General features: G+C 37.7%; 1 protein-coding gene across 4 annotated transcripts in view; it reads right to left on the bottom strand.

Annotated features, from left to right (window-relative positions):
* LOC103460460 (partitioning defective 3 homolog B-like) overlaps positions 1-16,113 on the bottom strand; it is a 213,536-nt gene that overhangs the window by 52,248 nt on the left and 145,175 nt on the right. For all 4 annotated transcript variants that reach the window (XM_008402636.3, XM_008402652.3, XM_008402642.3 and 1 more), the window contains one exon: positions 11,280-11,400. In XM_008402636.3, the coding sequence (XP_008400858.2) occupies positions 11,280-11,400 (121 nt within the window). The remainder of the gene's footprint in view (positions 1-11,279; positions 11,401-16,113) is intronic.

The following is a 16,113-nucleotide window of genomic DNA, read 5'->3' as shown; positions in this document are numbered from 1 at the left end:
TGACCTCCAGGAACATAATTTCATATCCACAATCACAAAGTGTTTTTTGCTGATCACATTTACCTATCACACTGAGAATTTAAAGTGTGGAGTTTAGAATGTCAGAGCTTCTCCTTGGCAAGGAACATGTACACTTTATATCTAGCTCCCGTTTGGAAAGCTCATAACCTCCTTTAGTTTTTCAGCAATCAACTTATCCACAATTTTCCAGCATTGCAGCAGTGGAACCAAATGTGTTACAACCAAGTTGGAGCACTGCCGTTCTAATGAGGAATAACGACGCGGTAGTCTTAGCCAACGTGGTCAAACTCTATTTTCACATCTAGAGACCTGTAATTTGGGCAATTCTACTTTGCAAAATAACATTTATATGAATATGTAGTCACACACCAACAGTGTATTTTGCAGAACCATTTTTTATCAGATAAAATAATAATCTTTTGCGGTATGTCTACTTTGAATATCTACAGACTACAACTTTTACCCATAAATCTTGCCAAAACATCTCAAGCATAGACAGATTGGATGAATATCATGTGTCAGGAGCAATTCTCAATTTTAACTACAGACAGGATTTGAGTCTGAACTGTGACTCCACGTTTCTGTGTTTTGTGTCTTACTGGAATGCAAACATTTGCCAAGATCTAGTATGTCAGTTTTGTTGAACGACCATGTTTTTGTAGAAAGATCAGACAGAGAAACTTTACAGGGCTGTGCTGTACTTTTTCCCTGGTTGAGATCCTGAGTGGATGTATAACATAAATATCTCTGTAAATGCTAGTTTGAGAAAATTCACACTGGTCCAGTAGGCTCACACAGATGCCATCGTGTCTATTTTTCATGTACATTGACATAAACATAGAGCGATATTAGACCGTTTGTAGAGTAAACACAATATTTTCTTAAGGAATGAATGTATGGGACCATTTTTTTTTACATTTTGATGCTTCACTTCTGATGCCCCTTTTTGTTTCTCTCTTTATTTCAATTTTTTGTGTTTTGCAGCTGCCCTGTCTGGAACATCTGCCCAGTTTCCCTTCTGTTCCATTTGATTCAGCACATTTGTACTGTTCCTATGGTCTTCATGTCCATATAAGGACAACATAATAAACGGTATTTGGATCAACTGTGTGATCTCACAGAGGGCTCTCTGACTGCAAAGAGCAAATTCATGAACGTCTCACTGAAACTTTATTCAGTGTTTTTGTTTTAAAGCTGCACTCCTTGAACTCTTTCACATTTTGTCACATCATAACTACAAACATCAGTATACTTTAATGGGATTCTATGCAATAGATCAACACAGAGTGGAATAAAAATGAAATAAGAATAAAAAATGTATGGCATTTATATTTGGGTGCCCCTTAATTTAATACTTTGAAGAACCACCTGTACCTACATTTGCAGCTGTAAGACATTAAAGACATGTCTCTACCAGCTTTCAACATTGGATATTATTTTCTTTATTCAATTTTCTTTGAAAAAAAGCTCAGGCTCAGTCAAATGGGATGGAGAATGTCAACATACATCAGCTTGTAAGCCTTGCAATAAATTTTCAGCTTTATTCAAGTCCGTACTTTGAGGCAATCTTGGATATGAATATGCTGTGATCTAAACCATTCCTTTGCAGTTCTGGCTGTATGTTCCTATAATACCTTGTTTTATAAACTAATCTTGCTTTGAACTTCACCCCAACTTTCTCTCTAATAGTTCTGGTGTATTCCTTGGTCTTCTTGAAAGGCTGCACAATATATGGAAAAACTGCTTTTTAAAACAGTGATAACCAGAATTACAATTAACCCAGAGTCTCTTGATTCTGTCCTACTTGTACTGTTGCATAATATTCCTATCATTCTTCATAAGCTTTATCATACTGGCCACTGGCCAATTATACATCATACATATATATATATATATATATATATATATATATATATATATATATATATATATATATATATGTGTGTGTGTATATATATATATATATATATATATGGATAAACTATATATAAAATATATATATATAGTTTATCCATATATATATAATATATATGGATAAACTATATAAGGATCTGCTGTGTTCCTCATCGACCGGTAGCATTTAGCTGCGACGCGCACAATCTTGGAGGCTCAAACACCTTGATGTCGTCCAAAAAAGATGACATGAACTTGTTGGTTCCCCTGTCCATTGTCGTGGCTGATATTTTTTGAAAATCCGGCAGAAAAGCTACACAAATCAACTCAGAAATACTCTGCAGAGAGTCAGTCGAAATGAAATTACACATAGAAATAAGCACCGCGAGGCTTTGTTTGTGAGACATGCACTCACGTGAGACTTTCAAGGGGCGTTTCTGGGCGGAGCTTGGTAAGGTCCATGGTCCAGTATTCACAGATTTTTTGTGTAACATTACTCCAAATTATTCACAAGCTGCTAATTTATGTATTTTCCCACAGAGCATATCTAAAACATTAAAGGGAAAATATATGTAAGTGCAATGCTGCTTGACACGCTATTAGTTGATGTTTACAAAGCAGCCAATGAAGGAACGCCATTTATTTTTCTTGGCACTGATTGGCTGAAATAAGGAAGACAGTGAATGTTAGCTTTTGCAGTAGTGCTTTGATTGTTATCATTGGGCATGTCGATACATATTAAGGTAAAATGAGCAATTATAAGGGCTTTTAAAGGGTGTCACAAGTATTTGTGTTTTTAACTGTTGTGGTTTCTAGCCCACCAGGTGTCCAGTTCACACTTTTCTGAGTTTTTTTTGTAAGACATCTTGAAAACCATTGAACATTTTCCCTCCACTTTACTCTACTTTTATCACAAAAATGACCAAATAAGTACATAGAAGTTTGTTTTTGTAACATGAGAAAATGAAACAGGGTATTAACAGGTACAGAGTGCATGCTCATATCTGACTGAGGTTGTCTTTCTTTTCTTAGTGTTTGTCTTTCACCCATTTCTATCTCGACTCAACAGAAAACAAGTCTGACTGATGCATGTTAGGCATTTTTTCCTTTATGCACTTACTCAGTTTTCGCATGCACTGAAGCCAACGCAGGACTACAAGCCTTACTCTGCTGTTTCTGGAAATATGCTGACTTGTCACATGACAAAATTAAATTGATTCTCCTCCAGGAATTCAATTTGTACAATTGCGTAAAGTGTAATTCTTAATGTAATCGTTATACAAAAGGCTTTCTTAGTATAAAAAAGGCAGTGTATTTTAAAGAGGCTGCATTCAGATAGAGCAAAGGAAAACTGTTTTCAACATTGCTTTTGCTTTTGTTCATTACTTAATATGTGCGTATGGGTATGTAAGACTATTAATGCAAACACGAGTAAAATAATTACATATTAGGCCGTTTTGAAACAATTCTCCTGCAAACCATCAATAGTGAAAATTTTTTCCAAGCTCTGCATGTGCCGGCTGCCAACAGTGCAGTCTGGTGATGGGGTAAATGGTACAGTATTTTCCAGTAGATTTATGATCACACAGATCTGGCATTAATAACACAGTAGAAATATAGCCTTGCTTGGAACAGTGGAGGAAAGTTGGAGAATATAACTCTGCTGTTCTCTCTTTAGTAGTTTTTCCCTTGTTCTGGTCTTGACTGCAGACACTGTTCAGTTCTCCCTCGTCCGCAATGCCAGAGTACTTCAGAGTATAAAGTATGCATAAAATGACGGACACACATGAAATGAGTCCTCTAAAGCAAACAACAAAAGCCTTTCAATCCCAATGCCATATTTAATGGAAAAACATGATGAAAAAAAAGGATGAACCTCTTGCTGAAGAGAAAGAAATGGGAAACAACAAGAAATAATGCTGGAAGACCATGAACTAAACAGAATATGATGGAAAACTATTAGAGTGGAGGTAATGGAGAAAACCATGGATATTTGGGGGAGCTAAAAAACAGGTTTTATGTGAAACATAAATGTCTCACTTAATCCAGCCGCACTCAGCTGGAAGGTTTACTACAGTCTCTTTCTGTTAAAGAGTTGGGGGTTTAATCCCCTGCCTGTCCACCAATAAAACACCCAAGGTAGCCTGGCATTTTCAGCTTTATAATGGCTGAAATCACATGAACTGCTGCGAGGTCATGAAAAAAGGGTTTTGTGTGTGCACCTGTGTATGTGTATGTGAAAACAGGGATGTCAAATGGTTATTTTTTGCTCCCAGCATGAGAACTAAATCTAACTGCATGCACATTTCATTGCAAGGAGAAAATGTATGGTTTTAGAGGCCTTTGGCATATTCATAAGGAACAAATTTATTGCATTTTTCTAACAAAGGGGTTTTTATTCAAGCAGAACCTGTAACTAAAACTACCAGCTGTAAATTCAGCCCCACATATTCTGTCCATCACTGCCAGCAAGCTCAGATTCTGCACATTGTTATAACGGCTTTGTACGCCAGCACACAAACTTCAATTCTAAAGGATTAATCAAATGTAAAATAAGAGTCAAAAGACATGTTAAGAGATGCAGAGATCTTGTGTTTTATTTTAAAGTATAATTCATCAGCAGACAAATTTAGGAACAACAGGCTGGTTTTTGAAGGAGAACAGTCTCCTGTCTCCACAATCCTTCCTCAGATGAAAACTAATCCATACTTTTGGTACAGACGTGAGGAGGTACTTAAATGTACCTGGAGGAGTCCAGATATAATTTACTTGAAGATAAGAAATTTAAACATAAGATGAGGAAAGGGAAAAAAAAAATCACAGCATGGTTTCTGTTTTAGTTTGTTTGCAAACAGCTTATAAAGAAGCACCATTTATTTCCCTTGCAGCTGATTGGCTGTATCCCCCAAGAGCAACGATAAGGAAGACCATGGATGTTAGCTTACGTGGTAGTGCTCGGGTTTCCATTGTTACTATTAAAGAGGTCTGCATAATGCAAAATCACATTTTTGAGCTTCATATAATATAGTGTTACTGCACCAAACACATACATATTGTTGCTTTGACTCATTCATGCATGTTTGAGGAACCTTTCAAACTCCCACTCATTTGCAGGGGCCTTAACACCAGCTCACACAATGTGCCATGTATTCACCCAAATGTCTGCCTTGGCGCTCGAGTCCCCAGCCGAGCTCCACCGCCGCTCCACTAGACTAGTGGCAGTAGCAATTAGCAGCAATTAGTGTCGGAAAGACTTTTTTAAAGAGACAGAGGCCAATTATCAAGTGTCAGACTGATAATTGACTTAAAAGTCAAATTTGATACAAACAGGATTTTTATAACTACTGAACACAACATGGTTCCTTGATTGTGGTATAAAATGTCACTATGAGCCAAGAAAAGATATAATACCCCCCTTTAAATCAGAGCGATAAGCGTTTTATGAAAAGGTCTCAAATATTCACAGATTTCAGTTATTCTCAGGAGATTGTCGTCTCTAACTGCTGTGTCCACTGTATGGTGCAGCTCTAATTACAACTGTTCAGTATTAATTTGCTTTACTTATTTAAACATTTATTTATCCAGAAAAGACTCATTAGTTTCAAAGATCTGTTTGCTAGACAGAGAAAGGCAGCTGCATAAAAGCACTAACGTAGTTGTAGAAAAAAAAAATAGACATGAATGAAATACTTTTAGCATTGTATTAGCTTCAAATATCAATTGTGAAAACACCAGGTACTTTGATAATGAATAAGAAAAAATGGCTGGATGGATGGACATACATACGAACGGCTGGATAGCGAGATAAATAAATAATTGGGCAGATGAAGGAGTGAATGGATTAACAGATGAGTGGATTTTTCCTTACTTACATACCTCAAAACGTCTTAAGACATTCCCAGACTGCATAGGAATCCTTTTAGAAATGTCTTATAAACTCTGTAAACTCTGTTACCACCGACCTGCTCTTTAAAATAAACAGTGATACATTATCGCGCTCATAGTGTGTTATTCTGCTTCTGCGTGGTGGAAAAACTGTGTTCATTGTTAGTCATGGCTCTTGGTTGTTTGATACTCGTGACTAATGTACCCACATACACACAGATCACGGCACTAAATTGTGTTATCATCCCAAGAAGGCTCTTTGTCTTCACTATACAAACACTCTGTGTCGATACCACAGCAGTGCTGTCTGATTTAAAGCTTCTCTCAAGCTTTGTTTTAAATATTCCAATCAAGATAAGGCATATTTTCTGTTAAATTGGGATTTTACTCATATGAACTTTATGGAAACTTTATACTGCCGAAAATTTCAGGAACAGAGTCCAGTAAAAATCCTTTAGTTCTCAGATGAGTTAATGAAATTCTCTAAACAAAGAAATTCTATGAATTGAATATTTAAGCATGATGCAAATTTGCATACGTATGAAAACAGAGTGCAGGGGTTTTCCTTAATTTTGTTGTGAATCACACAATGGTGTACCTCTTTCTTGCTGGTGCAAGGTTTTAGAAAAAGTTGGACCCATTTCAAGGTACTGAAACCTTGAACAAAAAGAAACTATCCCATGAGCCTTCATATGGAAAGTCTCCATAACTGTAAAGTCATAAAAACAAGGAAGCAGACTCAAAACAACATGTACACAAGGTTGTGTACACACAGGAGAGGACCGGACAAGGTTCTGAACGTAGAGGGAATTCAGTCGAGGTCAACAGGATGTGAAACAAGATCCTCTGTATGGGCACAGAGGAGACGTTCATACATAATTCCAATAGGGCAAAGACACATTTGCAAATTGGATTTTAGAGAAAAATTGAAGAGTAATAAAGATCCATTCATGTGAATATTTTACATAACTGGAGGGGCTGCTGAGTGAGATACAGTCCATCTCAACAATATGGGTGCACACAGAGCATTTGAGAATGGCTGACTCATTAATAACCATTCAGATGTTTTATTAAGTCACATAAAGAGAGCTATATGTAATATGTCAATAGATTTTGTTTTCTGGCTTTGATTCAAACATTAAAAAGTGGCCAATAGTTTTTGATGTTGAGTTTTTTGAGTATTTTCTGATGAAAAAAAAAAAAATGTTTGCAAACATGCTGTTTTTGAGTTGGTGGTAAAATGCAAGTGAATTAAAACATGTTGACTTCACAACTTGAGAGAATAAAATATAGAAAATATTTTTTTGGCCTAAAAGTATTAAAAAGTGGAATTACAAAGCACTGTTGTCCATTGTTATTTAAAGTAATTATAAAGCGATGACCTGTTTTACGTATTTATAAATTCCAGCTTTACAAGTTCGATTTAAAAAACTTGAATTCAAGACAGCAAAACCTTTTCAAAATCTCCCACTGTACATACCTAAAAAAGTTTGCAGACCAAAGTTATAAAAGCTACTTCCAGGCTAAATTTTAGCTATAGCACAATGCTGCTTCTTTGGGAACAGTTTACCACTGGAGAGCTTGTTGAGACGCCACAACAAACACAGCATTAGAAAGGCAAATGCGTGTGAACTGCTTGGCCTAGCAACTGTGACGAAGAGGATAGAGTCATCAGAGAGAAACTGAATGAGCTCAGTTGCTGTGGAGTTTGACAGGCAGGGAGAGAAAATATAGGATTTTGTCAAATTCAGCACAATCCCCAGCATCTGTCGAGCTTGGGGAGGCATATTTTTATCACCTAGCATGAGCTGTTGAAAGTAACTGCAAAGTGAGGCTAAATTGCAAGCCATGATATAGGCATTCGAGGGTTTCTCAGGAGGAATTTCTCAACCTCTCAAGTCATTCATTCAAGGTCAGGTTCCACCCAGGCTACATTTCAGCTTCGTGGGAAGGAAAATGCATCAGACTGAGGACTGACCTCCTCCATGACTTGTGAAACATGTGTTTGAACCATGAGTTATCTACTGATAACATACACTCAAGGCCCCCTCAGTGACATTGTAAAGTTCTTATATAATTCCCAGGAAAGAGATGCTTTGTATCAGGTCTAGAAATAATGAACTAGTTTCGTTAACCCTAAAGCCATACACAGTATTCAGCAGAAGCTAATAGTAAAGGTCTAAATTCAACCATGTTGAATCCTTTATTCTATAATATATAATGTATTTACATTTATATCTTGTTCTCCACTCCACATCTTGTATTATGTTCCTGTATGTTTCTTGTTTGAAGACAAACAAATATGGCAAGGGGGAGAGAGGAAATGAAACTGCTGCATAACAATCTTTACCCACTTCAAAATAAGAGCATAAATATAAAACAACTATTTGAAGAAGTCTTAACAGTTGATGACATAAACATCAACACAGATGCTGTACTTTGTTCAACTGATAGTTTACAAAACATACAAGTAAATTAGTGCTTTAGAAAGAAGCCAAGTGCGCTAAATACTTTCAAAACAGCTGAAAGCTGCCACTAGCTTGCTAAACTATTAGCAAGCTAGTGGATTAGCAGAAGTGTCCCCACCACTGTCTGACAGTATAATAAAATACATTAATGTAAAAATTACTTCTCAGACTTTTTGGAAAGTATTCCAAATCATATTATTTCAGTCCTTTACCAGAAAAAACTCTAATTTGGGTGTAAGTAATATACTACTATGACATCCTCATCACAAAGCACTACATCGTCTTCTTATTCTTTCAAGTTGTTTATGTTTTTAAAATCACACAATGAAACGGGATTAGCACTTAAATGACTGTAAATGAACTAGCTAAGTCTAAAGCACGTTTCTAGTCTAAAAACTCTATGAAAGCTGTTCTAGATAATTAAATCCTTCACTAAAAGCTGTGTCACACCGCCCACAACAACAATTGGCTTCCACAAAGTCTCCTCTATGTAGGATTGTGTGTAAGAGTGCCTGTATGTGACAACAGCACAGCGCCCTGTTGATTTAGTTCCCCTCTCCTTAGGGAGAAAGTCTGTTGTTGTCTTCCAAAATACACACATCCTCCCACAAGCACAGAATGCACTCACTTGGAAACAAAGTTGTGGTGTGGCTTTTGTTGCTTGATAATTGTTTTTAGGCAAACATAATTTTGCTAGCAGAGACAGCTAACCCATAACCATGAATCAATGAAATGGTAATGGAGCCACGGGGGAAAAAAGGCAAACACATTCAATATACCGTGGCAACGTTATAGGAGGACCTCACACTCTCTCTATGATGGTCTTTATCTCTTCCTTTTTCGTGCACCCTCTCTGCGAATAACTTTCCATCACTTTAACTCCTCATAAATATTCTCTAAACCCTTTCCAAAAAATAAAAAGGTCCTAAGGAGAAGCAAACAAACCAATAAAAGTGAAATTGAATTAGCTTGCCACCAGCTCACTATCATAACCATTGTTTCTCCCCACTTCCCTTCGCACAGAAAGCCAGTCAGGTAAATAATCACTTTTGGTTTAATTACTAAATCAATCATCCTTAATGAGATGGGCTTGTTAGGTGCAGTGGTAACTGCTGCTCCTATGCTCTCCCGTTCTATTTTTTTTCCCCTTTATTTTTACCAAGTGTAAAACTTCAAACTGTATTTCTCCAAGTAATTTAAACGTTACTTTCCTTAATCTGAAAGGATAATACCTGAAACTTACATGTCTCTACAGGTAACCCTCACAGACATCCTGGGAAACTTTCTGGGAACTGGACAGGACAATAAAATCATCTGTAACCTGGTAGTTTCCGAAATGAACTTATACAAACATACATGCATACGTACGTGCGCACGCTCACACACTCCCATCCACCCATCCATCCATCCATCCATCCATCCATCCATCCATCCATCCATCCATCCATCCATCCATCCATCCATCCATCCATCCATCCATCCATCCATCCATCCATCCATCCATCCATCCATCCATCCATCCATCCATCCATCCATCCATCCATCCAAACACTCTTGTCCCTAAAGGGGTTGGGATAGACAAGCATTTGAAATTTTTTTATTTTTTTAAGTGCTAATCACAATATTTAACCTCATAATATGTGGGTTTCTCAAAGCAACACTGTCAGGATAAACTGCACTTCTTGATTTACAAGCTCAAACTGTATCCATATTCAGAGCAAGACTCACAAGTAATTTACATAATGTAAGATAACACACAGCAAGGGTCATAAGCATGCACAACCACCTCGTTATTCTAGAGAGGCCTCACCTGAGTAAAACTCAATACAAACTGGGAGCTTAGAAGCAGAACTGATAAAACTAAGCTTCCCATTTAAATAATGAAAATCTCATTAATTACAAATGGTGCCTTTTAGGGCTGGGCAATCAATCAAACTAAATGATTAATCAACACTAGGGCTTTGCAATGGGCCCAGTTGTGTTCATGTAACACAACATGCTGGATAAATTAATCTTGTCTTATTCTAAAGTTCTTGAGCTGCCTTAAGATGTGTGCAACCTCAAGCCTCTTTCTCATGAGAAGGTTTGTATTTCGTCAACTATGCACACACTCTGTTTAACACGGGTGGTATGAAAGCACTGAGTGCAAATGCATGAGGTTTTTCATCTTTAAGCCAACCATTAATAATGTTTGACACCATGTGGAAATAAAAAGGAAGGATCCGACTTGAAAAACTCCTTTTACTGATTCCACTGTGATACCATATCAGCTGGTTACAGAGAGCCAACGGTAGCTCCATGGGGAGGAATTAAATTTGATTGGTCAGAAGGTAATTACTTTCATTCTTCGCTTCTTCAAACCGCAGACATTAAATGAATCTCTGCCTCTCTACAACATGCATTTCCTTCAAACAATAATTGCTTATTTTGATTTTATGAAAAAAGTTACCAAGATTTGTCTTTTCATTAGCTTCCTAATGACACCTGGTGTGAGTGCGGGAGGCAACTTATTAATGCAGCGATATTACTTTATCAAAGACAGATTTTATTTTTTTATTTATGTACTTTTTTCCAGGAGTGACTCAGGTCGACTGTAGATTTGTGTGGATGTGTTATTATCAGTCTGTGATTTGAAAAACAGTTCCTCCGGGATGACAAGTGACTCAAACCTCTACTTATCTTCTCTGTGTGTCATTCTTAGAGAAAAGCGGATCATATCAGTGTGATCGGCCCAATACCCACAGGAGCCGTTCGCATCAAAGAGCACCTGACTCTGACAGCTAAAGGGCCTTGATCACTTGGCAGACGCCGTAAAGCCGGTGATCACTCTGATGGCTGAAGTGGAGTAAGATAGTACACTGCATGCCACTCACAGAAACTGGGATGGAGACATCCCAAAGAAGATTTACAGAAATGTAATTTCAAAACTGTGTTTTAGATAATCTCTAAATACTTTATGTGTATTTTTTTTTCCCCGACTTGTCAGTGTCAGGTTGTGATTGTGCTACGTACCCTGTGTGGGTCGGGGTCATGACCTCTGCGTCGTAGGTCCAGTTCTTCATACGGCGGCACCATTCCTTCTCGTCTCGCTTGCTGATACTCTCTTCTTAGCAGCTGGATGCGGTCCATATTGCTGCATAAAGACACATAATCAAATGCGTATGAGCACACAGGTAGATGCAGATGTCCAGACAGATAGACGCAAACACACAGACACTCAAATTCTGAGAAAATTGAAAAACAATACATATTTACAAATCTCTTTTTCTGTTTTTCCAAACACTCCAACCTTTACATTTTGAATGTTCACTCTGACAGGGTGTCTCAATAGATTTTTTTTTCTTTTTTGGACATAGAGGAAGGTGAAGTGTTTAGAACTTGAAGGTAGATTTGATCTGCAGGGGAAATCAGAAAGCAGCACACTAACCACACTGACCAAAAGTTTTATTAAAAAGCAAGTTCATTGGAGGAAAGCTGTTCCTGTAAAAGCTACTTTAGGATATACAAATTTAAGTATCTACAAGTCCTAAGAACGCTTGGATATCATAGTATACAGCAGGGGTGTCCAAAGTCGGTCCTCGAGGGCCGGCATCCTGCATGTTTTAGTTCTCTCCCTGGGTTTACACACCTGCATCAAATGAAGGCTCATTAGAGGCCTAAGCAGAACACCGACTTGCTGAGGAGGTTGTTACAACCACTAGGGAGAGAGCGAAAACATGCAGGATGCCGGCCCTCAAGGACCAACTTTGGACACCCCTGGTATACAGTGACATAAAACTCAAGTTTAAGTTCTGCTTTTATTAAAAAGCACAAAGCTAGTACAGCATTTATTGATGGCTTACTGAATAAGTTACTTTTGGGACAGCTGATCAACTGGTGTAGGTAGCAAGTTTTCAGTATAATTACGAATTACTCATATGTTTGTTGTTTTTTTTTTACTTTTCTGTGTACTTAATGAATTGAGAAGGTGCAACTGTAAAAATCATAATGTATTTGTTATATTAAACTACCAAAACAAACTATTTCAATGCATGATGGCAAAATGACACTGGCTTCTGGGTGTTGTGTTTTGACCAAAGTTGACATATTGTGTAAATTATTGTTGAACAATTGTCCCTATGGTGATGACGCCAAATAAGCCATGTGTTCATTCGCACAGTAGTACTTCCAACATCAACTTCAAAACTTGGACTGCAGGGATGAAGACTCCAATCCCTTGATCACTCTCACTGCCTGCATCTATTTCGGTTTCCTTTTTTCTTCCTGCTTCTTTTGCAACCGGAAAGAAAACAAAACCATCAATCAATTCATGAATATTCTCTCTGTCAACGCAGGAAATATACAGCATATCAACGCTGAACTCTGGGCACCCTTGTGAGTCATGCACATGCACACATATCCACTCACCCACACATAATGGAAATGCAGAAAGTCATATCATACACATACAGTATGAGGTCATATGCAACATTAGAGATGCAGTTTGCAATTTCATGAACCGAGTTGGAGCAAGAGGGGAAAATGCGCTGGTGGAACATCAGGTGATTTATGAAAAGTCTGAAAAATAGCAATATACACAAATACAAATACAAAAAAAAAAAAAAACACTCAGAATGGCTCCAGGACATTCTGTGAGCACAACAACGCCTTCTGAGGGATCATGAATGAATATTGCTCTGTGCTTTGTTTGTGGATATTTGTTTTTGCTAAATTCCCAGTCAAAAACCTTCTATAACAAACCCAAATAATAGAAATTAAATATTCAGGCTGAGAACTCATGATCTGATAAGAGTACGACATTTTTTGTCACCATGCAGCTCAAATTTTACATTTTTAAAACAACCGATTGCACGTTAAATTAGACACTATGCTGTCGTTTAATCTACATGGTATTAAAACATTCACAAGAGAAAATCTATAGTCTCAAAGAAGTTGCGTGCACACACAGTCCTCTGTGTAAAAAAAAGGATGCTGCATTACAGTGACACATAATCTAGTTTTTATGCATGTGTGCATGTGAGTGTGTTTGCTCTTTCAGCCTAAAAGCAAAGAAGCGCTGTGTCAGCAGTAACACAAAACATCACTCCGAAAGAATGCATTTAGAGAGAAATCAGATGGAAACTGCACCTGATGACAGTGCAAAACATCTTATTGGGTCCCAATTGTTCCTTTGGTTTTTTTTATTCATTGTTCAACAAAAGGTCCAGTTGGTTGGTTACATTAAAAATAATAATTGAAAACAAAAAACAAAAAACAAATGAACATTGGATAGAATAAATTACATAAGATTTACAAATCAGGAAAAAGCAATGGGAAAGCTAACATTTTAATTAAGCCATCCAGTAAAAGCAGACATGCATCAGTGGTAAATGCTTTTCTGTAGAAGACTCCACTTTGTCCTACTGTTATTTTAATTAATAACCTTTGAACAAAATGAAATAAATTTGTTGGGGAAAAAAATATCAACCAAATGAAAGATTCAGAAAGATTGAGATACAAAATCAAGTGATAATGCTACCGTTACAAAACAACAGAACCCTGGCATTGGCAAGGTTAGGAACCACAGTCGCCCACAAATAGTTGAAATCTGGGGATTTTTTGATTCCTCTTCTAAAAACATTTATAAGTGACTATTTTAATAGTTCAAACACTAAACATACCCTAATATTTATTAATATGGACAGTGGAAACAGTGTACCATAAAAGCTAACATCTACAGTTGTCCTTATTTCCACTCTTGGTGATACAGCCAAGCAGTGTCAACTCAAATTAATTGCACTACTGGATTGGATATTTTGCAAATACCAACCAATAGGAAGTCAAAAAAGGTATCAAGAAGTCAAAGAAGAATCTAGGTATTTCAGCTTCAAAAGCTGTGGTGTCTTTCAAATATTTTAGATATGTGCAATGAAAAAATCTGCATCTGTGAAAACTCAACAGTGAAAAGGTGGAAGTTCACTTCATGGATCTTAAAACAGTAAAATTGCTCACTTTACTAATGCTGGACTATTTTTTTTATTTACAGAAAAAAACAAATATCTGTAAATATGGTTTCGCAAGCTTCCTGTAGAAATGTCGATACTGAGAAGCAAGTGCATCAGGCGTTATTGTAGTTATTTCTCAAGTTTATTTTTAAACAAGAGATTGTCTTTAGTTCTAGGCTGATGATGTGAAAGTAGAGGTGTGCCGATCGATCGGTCACCTTTTTTTCATGAAAAAGTGTATGATCGGTGATCACGATCTCTTGTTGCTGATCACACAAACTGATCACCTGCTTCTCATTTCTCAGCCTGCCTGTGCAGCTGGTCTCCTCTTTCCTTCACACTGCGCAAACGCGCAGCAACAAATCCTAAGCGATGTGGAACTATAACGCACTGAGTGAATGGGAAAGTTTGCGTGTTGTGTCGGAAAATTGAAGCAGGTCCAAATGCATTAAACCAACGAAGCTAACACGACATAAAAACAATGGCATACTTGACGGAGTTTGGCTACATCGAGGCTCACTGCAGTAAAAAAGACATATGGAGGATCAGATAGCAGGTAAAGCTACAAACACTCACCCGGATTAGCATGACGTCAGAAAGCTAAACAAATAACCCGTAAAATTAATTAAGTCTTCGAGCTGCGATGTGGTTCTGTTCTCGCTGTCGAACCGCTGCTACACGCTACAGGTAGTAATATTTCACAGACGGAGCGCCGCTTCTGCTCCACCTGGTAGTGACTCTCACACCAAACCTCTGTTTAAAGCTGCAGCATCTAACTTAAAAAATACATTTTACATACGTATTAAAACTTTCGCTGTCCTAACATGAGACAAATAATCTCTGAAAAAATAATTGATCTCCTCCCTGCTCTGCATAATTACTCCGCTCAGTCAGAAACAGCCACTCAAAACTAGCAGTAATCAGCTAGCCGCCATGCTATCAGGAAGTTTTCATTCAGTAACTCTGGATTGTTTATTGTAATGCAGTGGTCCCCAGACTTTTTCCTGTGAGGGCCACATAACTTTTCCCTTCTCTGGTGGGGGGGGGCCGGAGTCAGTTTGTAACAGAAAAAGTGTTACACGTTTATCACCTGCTCTGCCGTAACTTGTTGACGGTGCGCTGCTGGAAATTGTTGACGGGGGAGGTTGGTGGGGGGAGATTTGAAGGTTGAAACTGTTCAGCGTGTTCACCGGGGGGTGCGCGTTTCTCAATTGATTTTTACCCAGAAAGCACATGGGCAAAAACCGTTAGTGAAACTAGTATATATTCTAGTATATATATTGAGGGAAAGTATCTGTAACATATGAATTCCTAATATGTTAATATAAAGGCTCGTTTTGAAGTATAAGCTGCTACTTACAGGCATTGCTTGGAAGATTTTGACCTGGAATGCGGCGTACAAACACGTGTGTTCATCTGCTCTACCGCTAGCAAACAACCGTACTGATTAAATAACATAAAAGTCAAGCAGTTCCCTAAAAGTCCAATAGATGGCAGCAATGCGCCATGCAAAACAAAACACCCACAGTTTACAGGACACACTTCCTGCTAAAGAGCCCCCTGGCGGTTGAAGAAAAATCCACATATAAACCGGAAAATACAATATATGAAAAAAAAAAAAATCTGAATGCTCTCTGGTATTGTTCAGGGGGCCGGACCAAATGTGGAGGCAGGCCGAATCCAGAGCGCGGGCCGTAGTTTGAGGACCACTGTTGTAATGGAACCTGTATTTGCCTTTGAATGTAAAGTTTTATACTTGAATTTTTTTGGCAATGTTGAGAGGTTTTATTTTGGCTCTTTGCATTATTTAGCCTCTTCAGAGCCTTCATATGTTATCAGTCTGTTAAAGATAGTATTACCGA

This window comes from Poecilia reticulata, chromosome 2 (genome assembly GCF_904066995.2).
Source record: "Poecilia reticulata chromosome 2, P_reticulata-male-v2, whole genome shotgun sequence".
Lineage (NCBI taxonomy): Eukaryota > Metazoa > Chordata > Actinopteri > Cyprinodontiformes > Poeciliidae > Poecilia > Poecilia reticulata.
This window is presented reverse-complemented; position numbering and strand designations above follow the sequence as displayed.